We start from the raw sequence: 23473 nt of genomic DNA, 5'->3' as shown, positions 1-23473 counted from the left end.
AAAAAAAAAAAAAAGCATTGATAACAAAAACTGCAATAAAAGGCACGAGTAATTCATTGTATCTCTTATTTCCATCAAGAGGATGTTTTGCTTATTTTGTATTGAGACAGAGTCTCTCTATGTAGTCCAGGCTAGGCTGAAATTCCGAGTCTACCTGCCTTGGGATTCCTAATGTTAGGATTAAACACTAAGAATCCTGGGAACATTTTACAGGTATGAGTTCCCAAGGCAGGCTTGAGGTGGCCACTTTTAAAATAAATAGTGGGCTGGAGAGGCAGCTCTATGGTTAGCAGTGCTCACTGCTCTTTCAGAGGACTCGGGTTTGTTTTGTAGCACCCATATCAGACGGCTCCCACCTTGTGTAACTCCAGATCCTGATCCAGTACCCTCTGGCCTCCCTGGGCACCTCCTCTCACATGGTGCACACAGCTCACATGGCCACACATGCACACATAAGAATAAATAAAGTCACAACATAGATTTTGAGATCTAAGAAAAGACATTGGTTTATTTGCTTTAGAATGCACTATTTTTGAAAATGGTAACTTTCTGTTAGTAGGAGATACCAATACCAAGCAATTTTTTTTTTTAAAGATCCCAGGTATTTTCTGGAACTAAATTCAGCAGTCCTGAGTTTAGACAGCGAATTGCAGCCTTCAGGGGCTCGCTTCTAGATGTTCCCATGAGTAAATGGTGGTACTCTCTCTTACAGGTAGCTGAAGAACTTTACCACGTGGAGTCCTGTGCAGTTACATGGTATAATCAGGAAAAATTGATTCTCTTCATCGTACCCAAAGTTGATTTAGTAAAGGAATGCATCTTTAAGGAATTGCAGAAACACCTTCCAGCGCACGCCCTGCCTGATGATGTGCTGCTGATTGATACCCTTCCGTTGACATGCCATGGTAACGTGACAAAGCAGGTGTGCTGTGGTCAGTGCTGGAGAGCACTAGTGTTGCTCGTTAGTTAGTGGCCACAGAAGGACTATCATGAGTGATACTGGCATTAATTATGGTAGACCCTCTGTCAACTAGCTTGTCTAGCTAATTCCTGGGAGCTGATGGTCTTAATCTGATGTTGATTTACATATAGGCAATTTCTCCCCAGATTATTTTGCTTAGTATTAATTATGTATGCATTCCTGTGACAGTACCTGACAGAAAGAGCTTAAGGGAAGAGCAATTTGGGCTCACAGCTTCAGGGTGTGTCTGACCACCATGATGGGAAGGCTCAGTGAGCAGCTCAGATCGTGTGATGGTGGACCAGGAAACATAGATGGATGAAGAGAGGCTTTGTCAGGCTATCTCTTTGATTCTTGCTATGCCCCCAGCTCACATCCAGGAATGATCCTGATTCGTTCATCTTCTGAACATCCTTATACACACACCTAGGGGTATCCCTCAGCCTTTCAGGTAACTCTGGATCCAGTTAGGTTGGCCTTGAAGGTCAGCCATCACAGCTAGTCAGAGTTTGTATTTCTCAGAGATCACCAGAGAAACAGAACTGATGTTTAGATATGTGAAAATATTCCAGGGAACTGAGTGCTAGAGCTGTCATACTATGACTGCAAGCTAGGCAGGGCCTGAGAAAGCTGGGGCTGTAGTTTTGAGTGTTGAGACCTGAGAAGCAGTGGGCCCAGTGGTTGAAGTCCCATGAGCAGCCAGCTCCCCTCTTCTGCCTTTTGTTTCGTTCAAGCTTCCAAGGACTGGACTCATCACTAGCCAGTTTAGGAACACAGCATCCAGTACTGAGTCCAGTGACTGATGTGCTTATTATACCCTCCAGTATCATTTTAGATGCACACAGAAACAGTGTTTAATCAGTGTTAAGCAGTAGGCCAACCCCATGACCCAGTCAAGTTGACACATAAAATGAACCATCACAGTGGTAGAATTGAAATTCGGCCTAGTGCTACTTGGCAACAGGACCTCGATAGCTATTTCAGGGTAGCCTTGATTTCAGTTTGTAGCCCAGGCTACAAAACATGTCCTCTTAAATATCAGACACAGTGCCACATACCTGTAACCCCAACACTGTGGGGGCTGAGGTAGGATGATTACAAAGCTTGATGCTAGCTTGAGCTGCTTACGAAAACCTGCTTAATAAAAGAAAGTGTGGGGCCAGAGAGATGGCTCAGCTGGTAAAGTGGTTGCTGTGCATGCTTAGTGGGTTGATGACTTACACACACACACACACACACACACACACACACACACACACATTTTTAATGTATGTTTTATATATGTATATGCATGTACAGTGCCTTACCCACACTCACTTTACATGATTTTTTTGAAAAGTCTTTTTTTTTAAGACTTATTTATTATTATTATTTTTTTTTTATTTTAGATATTTTCTTTATTTACATGCGAATTTCTCCTTTCCCAGTTTCCCCTCCAAAAAACAAAAAAACAAACAAAAACAAACCCCTGTTGCCTCCCCCCTCCCCATGCCTGCCACCCTGCCCTCTCCCACTTTCTGGCCCTGGCATTCCCCTACACTGGGGCACAGAAACTTCACAAGACTTATTTATTATTATAAATGAGTATACTGTAGCTGTCTTCAGACCACGAGAAGAAAGTATCAGATTTCATCTTATAGGTGGTTGTGAGCCACCATGTGGTTGCTGGGATTTGAACTTACGACCTTTGGAAGAGTGGTCAGTGCCCTTGCCCACTAAGCCATCTCACCAGCCACACTTTCCATGATTTTTATTTAACTCATACTTTAAAATATAGCAATTGTTCAGTTACTTACTGTGGGTTTTTTTTTTTTTTTTTTTTTTTTTTTGAGACAGGGTTTCTCTGTGTAGCCCTGGCTGCCCTGGAACTCACTCTGTAGACTAGGCTGGCCTCGAACTCAGAAATCCACCTGCCTCTGCCTCCCAAGTGCTGAAAAGTGCTATGTTTTAAAAAATTTTAGATGTGTTTAGTTAGAATACAAAATAATGGAATCCATTATGACAGATTTGTTTTGTTTTTGTTTTTGTTTTTGTTTTCTGAGATTGGGTTTCTCTGTATAGCTTTGGCTGTCCTGGAACTTGCTCTGTAAACCAGGAGGGCCTCAAACTTGGAGATTCCCTGCCTTTGCCTCCCAAGTGCTGGGATTAAAGGTGTGCACCACCATCCCTCCTGTTAAACATTTTCTACAAGGTACATTTCATTCCTTGTGCCTCACTTGTATGCAGTGCTTCCCCCCTCCCCCACTCACTACCACATCTTAAGCTCTTTAACTTAGAGAAATGGCTTGCTTTCCTCTTACATGTTACTCACTACAGTCTTTGTGACTTCAGCCACAGACTGCTATCTGTTCTCCATGATTTCTGAGCTTTACAGTGAAGAGTGTGACCAACAAGCACAATGGCTCTGGGGCTACATGGATTCATTTGCTTATTTTATGGGGTGGAGTCACACCTAGGACCTTGTATATGTTCAACACAGACTCTACTATTTAGCTGCAAACCCAGCGGCCTGGTTAAAGTTCAAATGCTATTTTTAATGTTTGTTATTTCTCTTCATATTAAGGTAAAGTTGATGTTTCTGAGTTAAACAAGATATATATAGACCACATAAACTCACAGCCTAGGAATAAACTCCATGGAAAAGAGGAACTTTGGGCAAAATTACAGTATTTATGGAAGGTACAACTTTTTAACTGCAAATTCATTTCTGTAATTCATTCATTATAAGGAATTTTAATGTCCCTAGTAAGCCAGTAAAAATGTTTTAAGAATGTTATTGCTGAGCAAATGCCAGTTAGCATGCCTTCCTTAATCCAGTTTGTACATAATAAAGGTTAAAGTGTTTAATTAAGTGTCTTACAAAGAAATTCATTGAAAATGAGGGAATTTAAAGTAAGTAAGTGTCTACTTACTACATGGCTTCCCCCTGGGAGGGGCAATGTGGCACCTACTGCTCTTGCCACGCTAAAGCCATGCTCTGCTGAGTGGGCCTGCTGTTACACTGGGGTTCTGTTGTTAGTCTTGAGAAACTTGCAGTAGCTGCATGTTTCTGCTCAAGGCATTATTACAGTGTGTCTTAATAGGTAAGCAAACTTTCTTAGATAAGATACAGATTTTAGCTGGGCAGTGGTGGCACATATCTTTAATTCCAGCCTTCAGGAGACAGAGGCAGGCACATCACTGAGTTAGATGCCAACCTGGTCTACAGTGCTAGTTCCGGGACAGCCAGGGCTTCGAAGAGAAACCCTGTCTCAAAAAAACAAACAAAAAAAGGTTCTGTGAAGTGTGTGCTTTTGGTTAGTAGGTCATAGGAGCTAAGGGCTAAGTTCTTATCACTCCACTGTAAGGCTGTTTGGCTTACGGGAAGTAGATCAATGCTATTTCCATGTGGGGAGTGACAGCTGTGAAGGCTACTTGGTAAAGCAGATGTTTCTGTGAGTTTATCCCTTATTTTATGGATAGGAAACCTGCTCTAAGTGGAATTTATATTTAGCAATTACACAATGACCCTGTCATAGACTTGATAGTGCAGTGATGACCATTAGTCTAGAGAAAATCATTTTCAATTTAATTGTTAGCATTTTCCCCTGCTTTTTTAAATGATGCTATCTGTGTGATAGAACTGTGAGTTCTGTATCACTTGCTACACTGTAAAGTCTTTGGTTTGGCATTTACCGTTTCCTCCCCCTCTCTCCTCTGTAGTCTGTTCTGTGTCTCCCTGAGGATCCAGAGGATTCTTTGAAGGTTCCCGACGACTCCATCTTTTTAGATAGTGGTGGAGATTCCCTCAAGTCCGTATGGCTCCTCAATGAGATTGAGAAGCTTATGGGCACAGCTATACCTGGCCTTCTGGAAGTCATTCTCAGCAGTCCCATCTTAGACGTTTACAATCACATCGTTCAAGCCGCGTTTACACAGGAGGACCTGAAAGCCAACAGGAGTTACACCACAAAAAGGAAACTGAGTGCCGCTGATCCAGAGGGAGCCAGCAGGAAGCCTGCACATCTAGAGTCCACCTGGCCTTCAAACCATGGTGGCGAGATCAACTCCGTGATCGCTCTGAGCAGAGGGAGTCAGGCTTTGTCTCTGGGCACTGGGAGGCTTCTAACTGAGTTAGGCCTCTGCCCTCCAATCTCTCCTCTGGATTTAAATCCACAGACTAACACTCAAATATTAAAAATCATAAGTCCTCCAGCTCCTAATGAAAAGTTGGAAAAGCCACTGCTTTCTCAGCAGGAGAACCCTGTTGTAGGGCCTGAGACGATGGTACTGCATGAGAGGTGGCGGTCAGACACAGGCAAATGTGTAGACGCTTCCCCTCTGCTTGTGATAGCAGCTGTGGAGGAGAAGCCCTCTACAACCGTGTATATTGGCTCCCACTCGCACACGGTGAAGGCAGTCGACCTTTACTCTGGGCAGTTGAGGTGGGAACAGCTTTTGGGAGACCGAATTGAATCCTCTGCCTGTGTGTCTAAATGTGGGAACTTTATTGTAGTGGGTAAGTTTCGGAATCCGGGGTTCATAGAGTTAAACTGTGTGTGTGTGTGTGTGTGTGTTGTCATAGATCAGTGGTGAGTTAACTCTGTACTGCTAAGCAGCATGGCTTGGAGTTAGAGTCCCTGGATATAGACCTAGATCTGTATTGATAAACTCTATGACTTTGGCAGATTGTTAGACTTTTTCATGGATAAAATGGAACCGATAATAAAACACAATGCTGTAATACATTATGTTGAAACCTCCTGACCCACAGCAGTTCCCCTGGGTCAGGAATCTTGGAGACTGGCGGTCAAGAAGATCTCAAGCTTCTGTAGGCATCTAAGGCTTCACGGACTAGAAGATAGACTTCTAAGATGGCTCACTGTTAGCATGGGGGCTCGGATCTTAGGCTCGCTCTTAGCTCACTTTTTGCTGAGAATGTTCAGGTTTTGCCACATGAGCCTCTCTGTAGCTGTCTGAATGTTAGCATGACGTAGCATCTCTGAGGGAACTCAGAGAGGGTGATCTGCAAGAGAAAGCCATAGGAGCCACATCCCGCCTTTAAGACGTAGTCTCTAAAACTGGAGACTACCATTTTTGCTTAACATAAATCATCAAGTCCAGGCTATGCCCTGGGAAGAGAATTAGTCTCCACGTCTTGAAGATCATCTAATAATTTATGGTTGTATTTTAAACCATGACAACTATCAGAATTATGAGCAGGATTAAGTGAGCCATTAGTACACTGTAAGGCACAAACAAAGCTCTCAGTGAGTGATGGCAACACAGTATCATGGAAATTGAATCTTGGGTGAGAGCAGAGCCATGTAAAATGTAGGCAGTGAGAGTGTCCTAACTGCCTGCCCTCACATTCTGTCCAAATTACATCCATCCATTTGGATGTGCCTAAGTGTCTGTAGTGGCTTCATTTGTAGGTTGTTTTTGGTTTTTTTGTTTGTTTGTTTGTTTGATTTTTTTTTTTTTTTAACCATTTTTACTCAACTACAGTAAGGTCTGGGATCCCTGTTATCTTCTCATCCATGGCTACCACTTGGGAAAAGTAGTTCAGTGTAGTTGCTAAGAATACAGGTGCTTAGATTTATTAAATCTTGACACTGCCACATGGTAACTTTGAAAATTTGCCCTGCTGGTTAATCTGCTTCCTTGCTGTCATCCATAAGCGTGGACATAGTTGCGCTAAAATATTTGAAAAAGTAGGCTGGGGATGTGGCTCAGATGGCAGAATGCTTGCCCAGCACGCTCAGGGCTCAGTCCCCAGTACTGCATAAACGAGGTGGTGTGTGATGCACACCTGTAATCCCAGCAGCCAGGATGTGGGGCAGGAGGATCAGAAGGCCCATCCTCCCCTAATAGGATACCTGAGTCTAGTGTGGTCTAAAGACCCTGTCTCCAAAAGAAGCTCCCGCCAGGCGGTAGTGGTGCATGCCTTTAATCCTAGCACTTGGGAGGCAGAGGCAGGTGGATTTCTGAGTTTGAGGCCAGCCTGGTCTACAGAGTGAGTTCCAGGACAGCCAGGGCTACACAGAGAAACCCTGTCTCGAAAAAACAAAACAAAAACAAAACAAAACAAAAGAAGCCCCTATACATAGGAAATGCCTAGTGGACATTGGTTGTTACTGTTACAAACAATTCTGAGTGGATTTTTCTTCTTGTATTGTTACAATACCTGTCAAAGTGGAAGGAGAGTAACTTAATGCTCTGTGATGCTGGGGAATCTATCCATCAACAGCCGGGTGGATTTGAATCTAGTTCTGTCAATGTGGACGTGTATGTGAACTCCTGGAGTCAGAGGACAACTTGTAGGAGTTGGTTCCCTCATTCCCCAGTGTTGATCTTAAGATCAAAGTCAGGTTATCAGGCTTGGTGGCAGGGGCTCTTACTGACTCATCTTGCTGGTCTGTAGAACTTTTAAAAAGTAAGGGACTTCCAGTTACAGTAGTTAGTGTTCACGGTAACTCCAATTCAGGAGGTAAAGGCCCAGCGCTGGATTGAAGACATGCGCCAGCACACCAGCACTGAGTAAGGATTTTACACACACGACTATAGTTCAGTTTCTGCTTTATGTTTGCTGAAATCTCAAGCAGATGGGTGAACATAAATATATGTGAAGAGTGTGAATAGAAATTGTCATTACTTAAATATTTTATATCAATGTATCTCAGTCTCATCTTTTGTATTTTGTTTCTTTGTAGGCTGTTATAATGGATTAGTTTATGTTCTAAAAAGTAATAGTGGAGAAAAATATTGGACATTTACTACTGAAGATGCTGTCAAAAGCTCGCCAGCCGTGGATCCAACCACTGGACTCATTTACGTTGGATCTCATGACCAGCATGCGTATGCTTTAGACATTTATGTAAGAACTCACCTCATCAGTGTTTATCATAAACACAGAAGTGGAAGAATCCGCTGTATGCTCTGAGTCTGGGGGCAGGACTTAGCTATAAACCAAGCATGTCATTGTGTCTGGAGAGAAGTGATTAGTTAAATTTTAACATCTTTAGACATGTTTGGCTTCTTTTCAAATAATTTCTGCAATGTAAAACATTCAGAATGATCATAACAAAAAAATCAAAGATATCAGTAAGCTATTTTAAGGGCTCATTATATGAAAATAAAAACTACAAGAAATAGGCTAAGATAGTTTCTGAAATAACAGTGAATCTGCTGGGCGGTGGTGGCGCATGCCTTTAATCCCAGCACTTGGGAGGCAGAGGCAGGTGGATTTCTGAGTTTGAGGCCAGCCTGGTCTACAGAGTGAGTTCCAGGACAGCCAGGGCTACACAAAGAAACCCTGTCTCAAAAAAACAAAACAAAACAAACAAACAAACAAAAAAACCAAAAAAACCCCAAAAAAACCAAACAAACAAACAAAAAAAAAGAAATAACAGTGAATCAAAACTCACTCACTGGTATAAATAGGAATAAAAAGTAAATATGTTAGAAAGACCCAGATAGAAAACAAAAACAAGGGACATAAACACATAAGATCCCAGGAAGAAGCTGCTGAGGACCTAAGTGTCTCAGGCCTTTAGGCTTCAAAGCCATGAGAATGAGACTCTGAGATCCAGGAGCACATCCCCGTGCTACCATGCTTGACGGCCAGTGTCCATGAGAGAGATACCAACTGGGGAGACATTTGAGGGGCTTCGGATAAAGTTAAGTTGGTCCAGTGCTTGCCTGGGATGCACGAAGCCTTGCACTTGTTCCCTTGAACTACACACACTAACTGGCTTCCGTGTAATCCTAGTACTTAAGATGATCAGTAGTGCAAGATCATCCTTGGCTACATGCTGAGTTTGAGGTCAGCTTTGCTACATGCCTTAAAAAAGAAATTATTTTAAAAAGGTGATGAACACACACACAGTAAGTTTAATTAAGAAGCAGTGTGGATGAGTAATGTTCATGTCCTTTGACCAAAGAAATTTTTTTTCTCTGATTCTGTTCTGGCAAAATAATCAGAAGCAGAAAAATATATGCACAAAGTTGTTTATAAGATTGAGTAACAGCCGGGCAGTGTTGGCACACGCCTTTAATCCCAGCACTTGGGTGGCAGAGACAGGTGGATTTCTGAGTTTGAGGCCAGCCTGGTCTACAGAGTGAGTTCCAGGACAGCCACAGAGAAACCCTGTCTCAAAAAACAAACAAACAAACAGATTGAGTAACTAGTTTCTAACAGTTTTTAGATCAGGAAGAGACATCATTTTACTTTGAAAATAATGTATTAAAATTATTTTTAGGTCATTTTATAAAGTCAGTGGAAGAAACATACCAAGTTGTATATTCAGAATGAGGATATGCATACACACACACAGACACACACACACAGACACACACAGATGCACCAGCGCGTGTGCATGTTGCCTTTGTACTTACCTGGCGTGGTGGTGCATGCCCAAAACCCCCACACTGAGGCGGCAAAGGCAGGAGGATTCAGACTGAGTTAACAGGGAGGGCAGAGGAGAAGAGAGAAATCTGCATTCCCCTGGACTGTGACAACTGCCTCACGGTACAGCATGTGCGAGGCGCTGCGGTCAGTCCTAGCACCAGGAGGAGAAAAATAGAAAGTTGGACCTAGCCAAACCTCAGCTGTCTTGTATATGGCTTATTAACCAGAAGCACCACATAATTAATTTGGATTCTTATTTGCAGGAAAAGAAGTGTGTCTGGAAGCTAAAATGTGAAGGAGCTCTCTTTTCTTCTCCGTGTTTGAGCCTGAGTCCACACCATCTGTACTGTGCTACACTGGGGGGACTCTTACTGGCCATAAATCCTGTAGGTATAAAGTAACACGTGTTGGTTGTATTACCTATCTTTATTTTTGATTTTGATGTTTAAAAGGCTGAAAACTTTTCAGTTAAAAATAATACATATATTAATGAGCTAGAACTCACTCAAAATGATTGACATTTGGGAAAACAAGTAAATGGGAGTTTATGTTTTTACTCTTGTTTCTTCAGATATTTTTAACTGTTAAGAGTGATTTGTTTTTACATTTTTAAGTACTTTGTTTGTTTGTATGCATGTCTTTGTAACACGTGTCTGGTACTTGAGAGGTCAGAAGAGGCATGGGCTCCTCTGGAACTGGAGTTACACAGGTGGTTGCTGGCTGCTGTGTGGGTGTTGGGAGTCAAACCTGGGTCATCTACAAGAACGACATGTGTGCTTAAACCTTGGGTCCTCTCTCCAGACTCTGTTATGGCCCCATGCTGGCTGCGTCCCAGCTCTCCTCAGTAAGCACTGGCTTTGACAGTGCATGGGTGCCAGCTTCATCAAAGCACCAGTGTCACTGTCACTGTCACTCTGGCTTTGAAGAGTTTTCCTTTGTTGTAAGATGGCCGTGCTGCCAATCCCGACAACTTGAGTTCAGCTCTTCCCTGTGTGATGGAAGGTGAGACTCAGTTCACACACATTGTCCTCCAGCCTCCACGTGGGCCTCGTGGCACATACACACATACACAGTAAGTAAGTGAATGTCCATGATTAGTAACTTCCAGCACTGTCGACTGCTTTGGCCATGACAGGCTGCTGGAAGCATGGTCTGGAAGCACCCCTGTGGAAAGCCACTCTTCTCTTCCCCACGCTGCTACCAGCGCTACGTTTGCATCGGCTGTGTGGATGGCAGTTTGCTGTGCTTCACACACTCTGGAGAGCAGGTAGGAAGAGCTAGTTCTGTTCTGCGTGTAACCCCTCCCAACCCATCAGCTGTGGAGACTGAGCCCAGGGACTTGATCAGTGACTGGTCTGTTATTAAGCTGTATTCTCAGCCCTTGGTTGATTAAGCTTTCTCTGTGTGTTTGTGTGTGTGTGTGTAGATCTGAGCTTGATGTGTCTCCCTAATTCACTCTATCATATATATATATATATATATATATATATATATATATATATATATGTATGTATGTGTATATATATATATACATGCTCATATATATATACATACATATACACACATATATATGTCATCATATGTGTGTGTGTATGTGTGTGTATAATTTAAATTTTTTATTTCTTTTGATTCAGGGTCTTGCTAGCTGTCTTGGAACTCACTGTGTAGACCAGGCTGGCCTAGAACTGAGATCCGCCTGCCTTCGCCTCTTTAGTGTTTGTATTAAAGGCGTGTACCATTTGACAATGCATAGAAAATTTTTTTAATTTTTAAGATTTTATCTATTTATTTATTTATTTATTATATATAAGTACACTGTCACTGTCTTCAGACACACCAGAAGAGGGCATCAGATCCCATTACAGATGGTTGTGAGCCACCATGTGGTTGCTGGGAGTTGAACTCAGGGCCTCTGGAAGAGCAGTCAGTGCTCTTAACCTCTGAGCCACCTCTCCAGCCCCCAGATTTTTGTTTAAAGCTTTAAATTGTTACATGTAAGCTCTTTTCAGTATAGTTCCTTCTTGTTTTGCTTGGAAAACTTGAGTAAAACATGGGTTTTTTTCTTGTGGTGTTTGTTTTTCCTAGGTTTTATTTTCCTAGAGCTAGAATTGGAACCAAGTTCCACCCCTCTGTCCAAGATTGTTTTTGATAACATACACTGAAGACCTAATGCAGTTTTGAAGACCTAATGCAGTTTTTTCTTTAAACACAGTGTCTCTGAACATAACAGGATTTCAGAAGTATGCTCAAGGCTAATAATGATAATGTTCTGGTGTTCCTTATCCTGGTTTTTACCCCTGGAGCAGTCTAGCGTGAGAGCGCTACTTTCCGGAGATGGGCGCCATTTCCGGTGTATGAGTTACGAGTGGTCTCCGTCTCCCCTCTCCTGTCTGGATGAGGAGACCCTATCACACTCAAGTGTTGCCATCAGGTGAGTGAACGATTGTTGTTCCTCTTCTCCTTCACAGGTTTGGCACTTTTCGGCCGGAGGACCGATCTTCTCATCCCCCTGTATCTCAACATCAGAACAAATTATTTTTGGTTCCCACGATTGCTTTATCTACTGCTGTAGCGCGGACGGTCACCTCCAGTGGAAATTTGAGACTACAGCCAGGGTGTATGCAACGCCCTTTGCTTTCCGTCACCACCTCCATAGCACGGACGCACTGCTGGCAGCGGCATCCACTGACGGCAAACTGTGGGTCCTAGAGTCTCGGAGCGGAGAGCTGCGAGGTGTGTATGAACTCCCCGGGGAAGTCTTCTCTTCTCCTGTGGTCTGGGAATCAATGCTTGTTATTGGGTGCAGAAATAATTATATTTACTGTCTGGATTTATTGTGTGGTGATAAAAATAATCAAGTGTAGCCCTTATAAGTATACGCCAGTGAGATGGTCGGGAATGTCATTGTAAAGCTTATGGACGGTTTTATATTAAAGATTCTGTTTGGGTTAAGAAATTTGTCTGTGGTTATTTCGATAGAGAGCAGCCATGTTTTTTCCCTTTGGAAGCAGCAGGAGCTTCTAGGGTAAAGATAAAGCACGATGCATTAGTAGCACTTTCTGGTTTAAGATTTATTTATTACATATAGTTACACTGTCGAGCGCTGTCTTCAGACGCACCAGAAGAGGGCATCAGATCTCATTACAGATGGTTGTGAGCCACCATGTGGTTGCTGGAATTTGAACTCAGAACCTCCAGAAGAGCAATCAGTGCTCTTAACCTAGTGAGCAGTTTCTCTAGCCCCTTAGTAGCACTTTTAATTATGTGTGACGGTATGCTAGCTACTTTTCTGCCAACTTGGCATAAGCTAGAGTTATCTGAAAGGAAGTTACCTCAGCTAAGAAAGTGCCTCCGTAAGATTGAGTGTAGGAGCCCGGCAGTGGTGGCGAAAGCCTTTAATCTCAGCACTTGGGAGGCAGAGGCAGGCGGATTTCTGAGTTCGAGGCCAGCCTCGTCTACAGAATGAGTTCCAGGACAGCCAGGGTACACAGAGAAACTGTCTCGAAAAACCAAAAACCAAAAAAAAAACCCATCATTTTTCATGTATTCAAAGATTTATTTATTTTTATGTATATGAGTACACTGTAGCTGTACAGATGGTTGTGAGCCTTCATGTGGTTGTTGGGAACTGAATTTTAGGACCTCTGCTCACTTGCTCCAGTTGGCCCTGCTCTCTCTGGCCCAAAGATTTATTAATTATTATACATAAGTACACTTGTAGCTGTCTTCAGGAGCACCAGAGAGGGCGTCAGATCTCATTACGGGTAGTTGTGAGTCACCATATGGTTACTGGGATTTGAACTCAGGACCTTCAGAAGAGCAGTCATTGCTCTCAACCTGCTGTGCCATCTCAGCAGCCCCAGCTAAAGGTTTTTAAAGGTAGGATCTATTTATCAACTTAGGCTCCTTATTTTGATGGGGGTAGGGTGGTAGGAAACCAGGGCTTTGTTCATGCTAGGCAAGCGCTCTACCACTGAACTGGGTCCTTATGATTTTTTTTTTAAAGATTTATTTATTATTATAAATGAGTACACAGACGCACCAGAAGAGAGCACCAGATTTCTTTATGAGTGGTTGTGAGCCACCATGTAGTTGCTGGGATTTGAACTCATGACCTTTAAAAGAGCAGACAGTGCTCTTACCCACTGAGCCATCTCACCAGCCCCCACGTCCTTATGATTTTTTCTAAGCAAGCAAAAGTGCCTATGTTAATCGCACACTCAGTTTGACTTGATGTATGGTAACATAAGACATTCATCATTCCTTCTATGCAGCCCACGAAGACTTGAGTTTTTCAAGTTATTCTTGAAGGTCAGGTGCTCAGATGGGCCCAGGTGTAGCCCTGTCGTAGCTGGCCCTCAGCTGCACGGCTCACAAGACCTTGGTCAGCTGAGATTAATGCTGCTGCTGGTTCTACAACAAGAAGACTGCAAGATCATTTTATCCAAGGCTCAGATCTCTAGCTTCCAGTTTGGAATTGATATAATCATTTACTCTTATTCATATATTCTTTCTTCCACTGGGATTTTTGGGAAAAAAATAAAGTAGCATTAAAAACAACTTGAGGTTTTCTTGTTCACCCAGAACTCTGTAAATACAAGATTACTCATAGATGGCTGTTGAAATTAGTCAGAACTTCAGCTTAAAAAGAACATTCCATCAGTGCCAAAGATCTTGTCAGTATTTTATTGGAAGGTCTTATCCCTTAAATAATGGGCATTTTTATATTTTAAACTGTACTCAACCAAAATCTCAAAATATTAAAATCACACTAAGGAACTTTTATTAAGTATCTACTTAATTTTATTGTTGGTAAAAATATTGCAAGACACTCATAGCTAATGTTGCTGCTTTAAAATAAGCAAACTAAACATCACAAGAAGAGACAGTGGATACATACTATATATTTGTAGATAACCAGCTAAAATGAGAACTTAATGGTAATCGACCATATTTTATAAGAAACAATTGCACTTGAAACATTTTCAAAGTAAACAAAAAACTCTACTTCCATATGTAAGTCTATGAACAGACGTTAATCATCTATAACTCTGCCAGAAGTGTGTTTAAATTAAAAAAAGCTTGTATATTCATATATTTAATACAGCAGTCATTCATTTTTTTTAAAAAAAGGAAAAGAATTTTTTGTTTTCACAGAATTTCCCCGTAGTTTGTTGCTCAGAAGAGCACAACACAGAATTAAGCAGAATAACACTTGATTGGTATTTAGTGCAGGCTTGGAGTGATTTTAATGAAATGTTAAACATGTACTTGTTAGCAAGTATGACAACTGCCTTTTTCTCAGTAGAATCTTCCTTCCAAGATATTAGTGGGGCATCTTTAACTAAGCTGGTTCTCGAGCTGTGCATGGGCTTGTGGTACTAATGAATGCCTCTATTCTTCCTTCCTTCCTCTCTTTCTTTCTCTCTTTCCTTTCTTCCTTTTCTTTCTTTCTTTCTTTCTTTCTTTCTTTCTTTCTTTCTTTCTTTCTCTCCTTCTTTCTTTGTTTTAAGACAGGGTCTCCATTATGTAGCCTTGGCTGGCCTGGAGCTCATTATGTAGACCAGACTGGCCTTGAACACAGAGAGCCATTTTCTTCTGCCTCCCAAATGCTAGGATAAAAGGCATGTGCCACCATGCCAGCCCTATTATTTCTTAATCATCTTGTTTCTGTACCTGTTTCCTGCCCTGACTTTCCAAAGCTGGCAGGAAGGAAGAAGTCAATTTGGAAGAATCACTGCAGCACTATCATTCTGGGGCTTTGGGTGGAAAGATTCCCACTCAAAAGTGTTATAGCAGTGAGGAAATCATTACACTAACAATTGTCTACACATAAAAGTTAGGAATGAACACCAGTGTGGGAAACGTGCAGTGGAATATTAGTTGCTTACAATAACAGTAAAAAAAAAATTGATTCTTAACAGTCTGAAGGTCCAGTATATATCATACTAAATCCAATTTGCAATAGTACAGCCATCCACTTGACCACACACGCCAACTACTTCATGAAGCCGAGCTATTGTTTCTAAAGAGAAAAATGGTTACTATATGGCAAACAGCATCCCTGTCATCCTGTAGGGCAGACAGAATAACAGCACATTGCATATTGAGTCAGCACAGAGGAGGAGGAGTAATGGATGCTTTAAGACGTGTCAGTGTGGGAGGGGGAAGGGGGTAACCCCCCTGCACTGGGCAAAGAAGCCACACCGACATTTTAGAGTAAGAATCCACAAAAAGGAAAATAGGCCAACAGTGTGAAATGCAAAGCTCGTGCCAGCAGCGTGTGGGCATTTGCTGGTATGCCTAGTGTCATGTAAAGCAAACCTAGAGAAACAAATACATGTGGCTTTGAAACGGCCAAGTCCCTTCTTTGTACGCACATGTGTATGATAACAAGGCCACATAAAACTCTGAGATGCTTTTTTTTTAAAGGTATCAAGGTGAATGCTCTAAATTGTAAATGCTTTGGAACATTCTACTCTGAATTATTCAAGTACAGTAAAGAAAAAGAAATTCTCTGCTGGAAGTCCTTAGTACAAATAGGTTGCACATCTTGGCTTGTTCATTTTCTCTAAAGGCCAAGGGAAAACTTGAGAGCCATGGAATGCCAGCAACCTAAACTGTTGTACATACATGGCTGGTGGGGGTGACTTTTAAAAAAATTTTCTTGTCTCACTTTTGCATCTTTGGGTGGGCAAGCCTTGTCCTCACAGTGTGAAAAGCTCAACTACACCAGTCTACCCCAAGGTTCTTAACCTTTGGGTTATAACAGAACTCATCTGAAGAGTTTTCCCTAAAATGTATATCCTAAGCCCTCTGTTCCCAGAGCCTGGGGATGCAGCCTGGGCTGCAGGTGAGCCACCACACTATGTAGAGATGCTCAGAGACAAGTCTAACACAGAATTTCCTTTTTTCGCCAGGTTAAATACAAATGTTCCTTGGGAGCCAGCTAGGCCAAATGGGGCATGTGTCTTTAAAAGGGTACTGGTAAGATGGGGCACACCACGGATTGAGCGGAGGAAGAGTGTGAGTGGATTATGGTTTTTAGGGTGTGGGGGGATTCATGAAAACCAGACATAGGCACAGAGTTGGGAGCCAGCTTTTCCTTATTTTCCAGTTCCTGTATTCAGGAGAGTGACACCATGTGTAATGTACATGTGAACCTGTCACTGTTACATATGCAAACACAGTAGGGTCAATGTTTTGGATAGAAGAGAATCAACAACAACAAACAACAACAACAAAAAAAAACCAACTTACAAAGATTGGCAAAAGGACATGTTCTGAAATGGTGCATGGGTATGCATATGTGACGGCCATGGGTGGGCATGGTGGCTCTCCTGAGTAGCTCTCGCTTGCAGGTTTAGCTTCACGTGGTCCCTCAGACAAAACTGTTCTCTTGAGAACTAGGGGGAGCTCAAGGCACCAGGACCCAGGGTTGTGCAAATACACTCTTTACAATGAACACCACCAGTTCCATTTCTAAACATTATTTTAGAGCCTATAAAACATGCTTCTTTTCCCTAGCCTGGTGCTGTTACCTCATATAAAAAATAAATAAATAAAAAGGGCAAGAGAAGAGCCAACACCTGGCCACAGAAATGGGTAAGAGTCACTGGTTACTTAATAATTTGTGGACAGTCGCTCCAGGCCTTTGCTTTTCTTTTGGCCAAAGCCAGCCAGGCAGGTTCTGTGGACACGGGGGCAGCATCTGGGGTGGAGAACCTCTTGGTGACCTCTTTTACCAGTGGTGCTGGGGGCGCAGAGTCTGAGATCTCCACTGCATTGTTTCAAAGGAAAAGAGAACGAAGAGCCATGTAAACACAGAAAGGTTAGTTAACAGAATTATAGTTACTGTACATGAAGTGCTGTACACACACACACACACACACACACACACACATCCCAGAATGGCCAAATCTAGCCGTTATTCACAAAGTGATGTAAAAACATTTGAAAATCTACTCTTAGCATGTTAAGAATTCAGTAGGTTGGTAGCTATGGTCACTGTGTGACATAACAGATTTCTTGCACTTCTCTGAAATGTACCCATTAGCAAACGCCTCCCCAGTTCACTGCCCAGAACGATTCTGACTTTAGAAGGCATGAAATTTGAAGCCACACGTGACAGAGCCATGATGCCTTGGAACCGCTATGTCCCTGAACTCCTGAAATCCCTGCCTCCCTCCACATGAGCCCTAAGATGAACCCATGGAAACTGCCAGCTGTCATTAACTTGTAGTGTTGTCTAGTAAATCCTATGTCCCCTGTAACCTCTTTGTGAGACATCTCACACTGTAGACCAGGTAGGCCTCAAATTTACGGTAATCCTCCTGACTCGGCTTCCCAACGTTAAGAGTTGCAGGCTCTCATGCCTGACTATCCTGTTTTCTTTACTAGAGATCTTAGGCTTCTATGAGGAGGTTCTCTGCAAGAATTTCGGAGTGCTCATAACTTTAATGCCCAGGGACGTGGCCTGCATTCTTCTAGAACTCATGGGATACTAACTGAATGTGAAGACAAACACTTCGAAGCAAAGGATTACTTTATTAAGCTGGAGCTGTTGTAGGCGGGGGTGGGGTGGGGTGTGTGTCACCTTTGTACTTCCAACTGGGCACAGAAAAGAAAGAAACTCTCAGTCTCACGCTAATACTTAGAGCCCTTAGTGTAGGCGCTGGCGAGATGGCTCAGCGGGACTGCTCTTCCGAAGGTCCTGAGTTCAAATCCCAGCAACCACATGGTGGCTCACAACCATCCATAGAGAGAGATCTGACGCCCTCTTCTGGTGTGTCTGAAGACAGCGACAGTGTACCCACATACATGAAATAAATAAATAAACGTTAAAAAAAAAAACAATTAAGAAGAACCCTCAGTGTAAGAGCAAATGCAAGAATGTTTGAGGGCCGAGAGATTGGTGTTTTAAGGTAGTTCTGGTATATAAGCACTCCTGTTCCACCACTAAGCACTAAACCCCTTTTTAATACCTTCACGTTTCCAGACGTCGGGTAGCAGGGCACAGGCTTAGGCATCGCTAAGGTTTGAGCAAATCTCTCCAGTGTTCTCATGTAGGACCTTTAATTCTCTAGCGTTGGGGGTTGGACTGTTACTATGCATTCAAAAGCTAAATTCTGAACCCCAAGATCTTGTTGCCGTTCAGACAAGCTAATTCTCATGCACACCGGTCTTAGTTCCGTAAACCTTGATACAGTTTAAAGCTGATTGGCTAATAAAAGGCTAGCGCCTGTGATTGGGCAGTAGAGGAGAGGAAGGCGGGACTTGAGAATTGAGTGAAGGGTCTCAAAAGATTCCCTCTAGGAGAGGGAAGACAGGGAGAGGCGGCGGCCGTTTGGATCATGAGCGTGAGGCCAGAAGCGCACCCAGAGGACAGGCTGGCGGAGCAGCAGCAGCCAGGGCGAGATTCAAACAGCGTAAGGAGTTCAAGGGGCACAGGGTTTGGATAGAGGGGAGAAGAGCGTAGAGCCTGCCCAATCGAGGCTTACAGCTTGGAAATAAAACACCAGGTTTCTTCTGTGTCTCTTATATCGGCAAGCTAGAAAAAAGGATTCACTTACGCTCTAGTGCAGCGGCACCCAATTTTTCAGTATTGGGTGGAAGAAGCCTAGTGGTGTGTGCTTGGGTATCCGAGGCCTTCAAAAGCAGATTAATGGGTTTCTCACACTATCTCCTGCTTTTTCCCTCTCCTCGTGTACATGCTTGTCCATCCATTTCCTAACCCTGATGAAATAGCACAGGGCCGTCCCAGCTTGATCAATGACAGGTGTCTTTGGGCATTCTGTTAGCCCTCTGAAAATGGACCAAGACAGACGCGCTGTGCTCTTGGGGGGCCACCACAGCCGTACAGGGAAGCAGATGCCCTGTTAGTTCTTGGGAATATACGTATTCATCTTCCGAGTGATTTGGAGCCAGGTAATAGTTGGCAACCATTGGGCCATTTTATTTTATTTTAATTTTTGGTTTTTCGAGAGACAAGATTTCTCTGTATAGCCCTGGCTGTCCTGGAGCTCACTTTGTAGACCAGGCTGGCCTCGAACTCAGAAATCCGCCTGCCTCTGCCTCCCAAGTGCTGGGATTAAAGGCGTGAGCCACCACCGCCTGGCGGGCCATTTTATTTTATTTTATTTTTTACATCTTTCATGTGTTATAAGCAAAGAGAAGCAGCTGTTGCTAATTAGTGCCAAGGACACAGTGCAGACAACCTTCTCTGTGAAGTCAGGTGATAACCTTCTCTAGAGTCACATCAGTGGAAATGCCCGAGCATCTGGGCTGTGACACCAAGGCAGAGAAGTCACCAGGAAGTTGGGGGGTGGGGAGTGGGCAAGCTTCAACTTCCAACCTCCACACAGAGGCCCAGGTGGCAGCTTTCATACACTTACCTCGACCTTGTCATTTCTGATGATACACCCTGGGGTCTACTTCCAAACCCAGGCTTGCTCTGCCTCAGTTTTACCTAAACTTTACACCTTGCTTTGCCCAGTCCTGTTGTGTTCCTCTCTTCTTTCCTTCTTTTAAACGTTCCAGCTTTTTTTTTTCCTGTAGCATTCACACACACACACACACATGATGAATAGAATGATAAATAATAGATAGATGATAGATACACCAGATGACGGGCAATGAGGTACTAGTGATGACTCTTACTGTCCTGTTAAATGTTCAGAAACCCAGCAAACCAGTTGGTGTCACATTAGCCGCTTAGCCACAGTTGAAGCATTTACACCATGGACGATAAGATAATAAAGGCTACAGAGCGGAGATGCCTGTACCCCGTAAAGAGCTGACTGTTACTCTATGAGAGCTGAGTCCTGGCATTTGTGTTAGCAACAGAGTTTATTTCCTGGTCTGGAGAGAGCCTGTGCTCTGTGATGTCTGAGGTGTTGTGGCAGTCGCTACACGGTAGAGAATAAAGATGCTCTTGGGGGAAAACTGTAGGTACAGGCAAGCAGGGAAGGACCTACTCTCTACCTGTCACAGACGTGGGAAGAGTGTTGGACTTTTTCAGCTGTTCTCTGCGCTGGAGCCTGGACACTGCCGTTTCTGGCTTTTTCTCTTCAGGTGGAGCAGCAGGCTTGTGCAGGGAACCAGCTTTGCTTATCCGACTGCTTCCAGGCTGCAGGCTGACACTGACCTGCATTGGGAATGACAGGCAAAGCATGTTTTCCAATGCATGACCCCCCCACCCCTAACTGCCACCGAACACCCCAGGCCTCCCCCTTTTGAGGTCAGTTGCCTCAGTCTGTGGAACTTGTCACACAGATCTTACTGGAGGTGGTGTGGCACCTAACCTCTGCACCCCAGCGAGGCACTGGGCTTCACTTGTGAGCAGTGCATTCAAGACAGGCCTCCAATGAGAGAGTTCAGTGTTGTGTACCAAGGATGGAAAGTTACTTTCCAAGCCGATTATAACATTAGGTCATAGAACAAGGCTCTTGATACACTGTGTACACTGCACACAAGTCACTTCCTTATCTCCCATGTATAACAATTTCCCTTCTCCAAGATGGATATAGAAGATCCTTACGGGATGTCTGAAACCAAGGATAGAACTAAACCCTGACGGTTCTGTCTTGTTCTTACATTCAGATTTATACCACTTCAGCTTATGATGGTTTTTCTTACTAAGCCAAGAGCTTTCACCTGGGGAGGCGCTTTACAGCTTCCTGGCATGAGTTAATCTCCAGTGACACCAGTGTCACACCGTGGGACCATTCTTAAGGAAAATAAGATGGACACGAACACTGGGACCCTGTGACAGTGGATGTGATGACCAAAAGGGACATCAGGTGACTAACCAGTAGTTGGCACCTACAATTAAGATACACTGGACAAAGAGTCTTCATGCCCCATGGAGTAGGACACGAGGTTTCACCACGCCAAAATGGCAATTTATGTCTGTCAAGTGTTATTTGTTTTCTGGATTATGATTGACTTTCAGTCATTCAAACAAGAAAAGATGCAACCTCAGACAGGGAACAGGGCACTAGAGAAACCATTGTGTGTGAGCTGTTGCTGTAAATACATCTCAGATTCTGCCAAACCAGGTTCACCTAGAAGCATAATAAAACCAAATTAAGCTTTCTGCTGAAAACATGCTGGTCCTGATTTAGAGTTTGTCAATACATTTCCTTCCCTGCCCTTGGTGAACAGTACCTCCAGTGAGAATCTTAAAAATCAAGCCAGTGACTTAGAAGCGACATAAGCTTAGGGCAGCCGCACTACAGCGCAGTGAGCTACGCACAGTTTCTTTGGAGAGCTTTTCGGCTTGTTTGGCCTCCCGGGCTTGCTTCCTCTCCTCTCGAGTTGCTTGCTGCTCACGGAATCCCTTTTGCTTCTGTAGCGCCAATGTTATCCACAGTGGCTGAGCAGTTTCAACTTTCTCTGTCAACTTGGAGCCATCTAGAGAGTGCCTGCTCTGGAGCACGGGCTTCTCTGTGAAGGAAGATGACGACATTTGCTATGAGGAGCAGAGGACGTAGCTCTTCGTCTCATAAAGCCCGTGGTATAGGTACTAACAGGCTGATGCCCCAGGGACCCCACTGAGAGAGGAGGCAACATCCTTGACCAACAGGAAAGCAGGGGCATTTTTCTTCCCTAAAAGTGGTACTACTTTACAAATAAAATAAAATAAAATAAAATAAAATAGAAACTCCAGTGTGATTAAAAGCTCATGTTTACAGGACACCCAGATGATATGTGGTTCACTGCCTTGGTAAGGTTTGTGTTTAGCAATGGCACCCCAAAGGAGGAGGAGGGAGGACAAGGGAGGAGAAGGAAGAGGAGGAAGAAAGGGGACCCCAGATTATGTGAGAGGCTCCCTTAGAAGCAGGATGCAGGGCTTGGATCCAGCTATGAACAGCAGAGTCCACTCCAAGGGGGTCCATCCCAGTATCCGAAATGTATCTCTATCAGATCTTCAGTCTAGACCACAGAGAAGGTGCTGTTGTTATCTATGAATCAGATAGACAGAGTTCTGCCATTTCTATGCAAGACATCAAAGATGGCAAAGCCACCCATGCCAAAGACCTGACCAACATTCCCACGCTGTGATGGGGTAATTCAGACTCCACAGTGGTTTTTTTTTTTGTTTTTGTTTGTTTTTTTTGTTGTTGTTGTTGACATCTATCTCCTAAAAACAAACTGAAAATGAACACAAATTTGTTTTTAAAGGGAAAACAAGGCAGTTTGTAATTCCCGAGAACTGCACTCTGAGTAGAGAAGTCTGGGGTTAGGGGTCGTATTTCTCTAAGATTGATGTACCTATTGCTCTAATGAGGTGCCTTGGACCGGATTTTAAAGAGTAAATGTAAAGGTTTACTAGGTCTGGCTCACAGGATCAAAAGCAGGACATTAAAATTGGATTTCTGTTTGAGCCTCAGCCAAGAATTCTCCCAAGGCTTGTGAAAAAATGATCACCTAGTCACATATTCCAAAGTTGAGGACCACCTACTAGGGACTGGACCAGGAAACAGCCAGTCAGCCACCACTAAGACATGGGAAAGCTGAGGTGGCTGCTGAAGACTAGACGTCATCTGAATATCCCACTGTCCTTGCACCGTCTCTAGAAGACAGACTCCTTTGTGAGTCAGAGGTCTAAAAAACTGGCTGAATGCCTCAGAGAATGCGTTAGGACACTTCATCAGGGTGAAGAAAGTGTGAGTGTTTCAATTTGTCAACTTTTAAAGATTTATTTTATTTTGAATTGTGTGTGTGTGTGTGTGTGTGTGTGTGTACGCGTCTGTGTGCTTATGTGTGTTATATACATACATAAGTACAGGTGCCCACACAGGACAGAGGCATTGGATTCTCCTGGAGCTGGAATTATAAGAAGTTGTGAACTGCCCGACAAAGGTGCTTGCAACTGAACTCTGGTCTGTGTCAGAACACTTTGAGATCTTAAGCACTGAGCCATCTCTCCAGCCCCTAGTTATCTCATTTAAATCTATGAATAAGGATGAATATGCAGGCTGACATGGACATCTTCACTCAGCCCACATTACCAAAGGCTGTGTTTATCTAAGCTTAAAAAAAGTCTTTTTGTGGGGCTGGTGAGATGGCTCAGCGGGGAAGAGCACTGACTGCTCTTCGGAAGGTCATGAGTTCAAATC

The 23473-nt window shown here is 43.3% G+C and overlaps 2 protein-coding genes across 15 annotated transcripts in view; one reads left to right on the top strand and one right to left on the bottom strand.

Annotated features, from left to right (window-relative positions):
* Positions 1-13703, top strand: part of Aasdh (aminoadipate-semialdehyde dehydrogenase) — a 34098-nt gene extending 20395 nt beyond the window's left edge. For 2 of the 5 annotated variants that reach the window (XM_031342807.1, XM_031342806.1), the window contains exons 10-16: positions 713-905; positions 3525-3640; positions 4664-5459; positions 7654-7817; positions 9614-9736; positions 10486-10617; positions 11819-12306. In XM_031342807.1, the coding sequence (XP_031198667.1) occupies positions 713-905; positions 3525-3640; positions 4664-5459; positions 7654-7817; positions 9614-9736; positions 10486-10617; positions 11819-12214 (1920 nt within the window). In that variant the 3' untranslated portion in view covers positions 12215-12306. Of the gene's footprint in view, positions 1-712; positions 906-3524; positions 3641-4663; positions 5460-7653; positions 7818-9613; positions 9737-10017; positions 10437-10485; positions 10618-11818; positions 12307-13624 lie in introns of those variants that run through there. The other 3 variants (XM_031342808.1, XR_004110808.1, XM_031342809.1) reach the window with 3 other exon arrangements.
* A 1582-nt stretch (positions 13704-15285) lies between these two features.
* The window catches only part of Cracd (capping protein inhibiting regulator of actin dynamics), a 230075-nt gene continuing 221887 nt past the window's right edge, over positions 15286-23473 (bottom strand). For 8 of the 10 annotated variants that reach the window (XM_031342805.1, XM_031342796.1, XM_031342797.1 and 5 more), the window contains 3 exons: positions 21607-21797; positions 20334-20496; positions 15286-17130 (listed from right to left, as the gene is read on the bottom strand). In XM_031342805.1, the coding sequence (XP_031198665.1) occupies positions 16970-17130; positions 20334-20496; positions 21607-21797 (515 nt within the window). In that variant the 3' untranslated portion in view covers positions 15286-16969. The remainder of the gene's footprint in view (positions 17131-20333; positions 20497-21606; positions 21798-23473) is intronic. The other 2 variants (XM_031342801.1, XM_031342804.1) reach the window with 1 other exon arrangement.

This window comes from Mastomys coucha, unplaced genomic scaffold, assembly GCF_008632895.1.
Source record: "Mastomys coucha isolate ucsf_1 unplaced genomic scaffold, UCSF_Mcou_1 pScaffold22, whole genome shotgun sequence".
NCBI classification, from domain to species: domain Eukaryota; kingdom Metazoa; phylum Chordata; class Mammalia; order Rodentia; family Muridae; genus Mastomys; species Mastomys coucha.
This window is presented reverse-complemented; position numbering and strand designations above follow the sequence as displayed.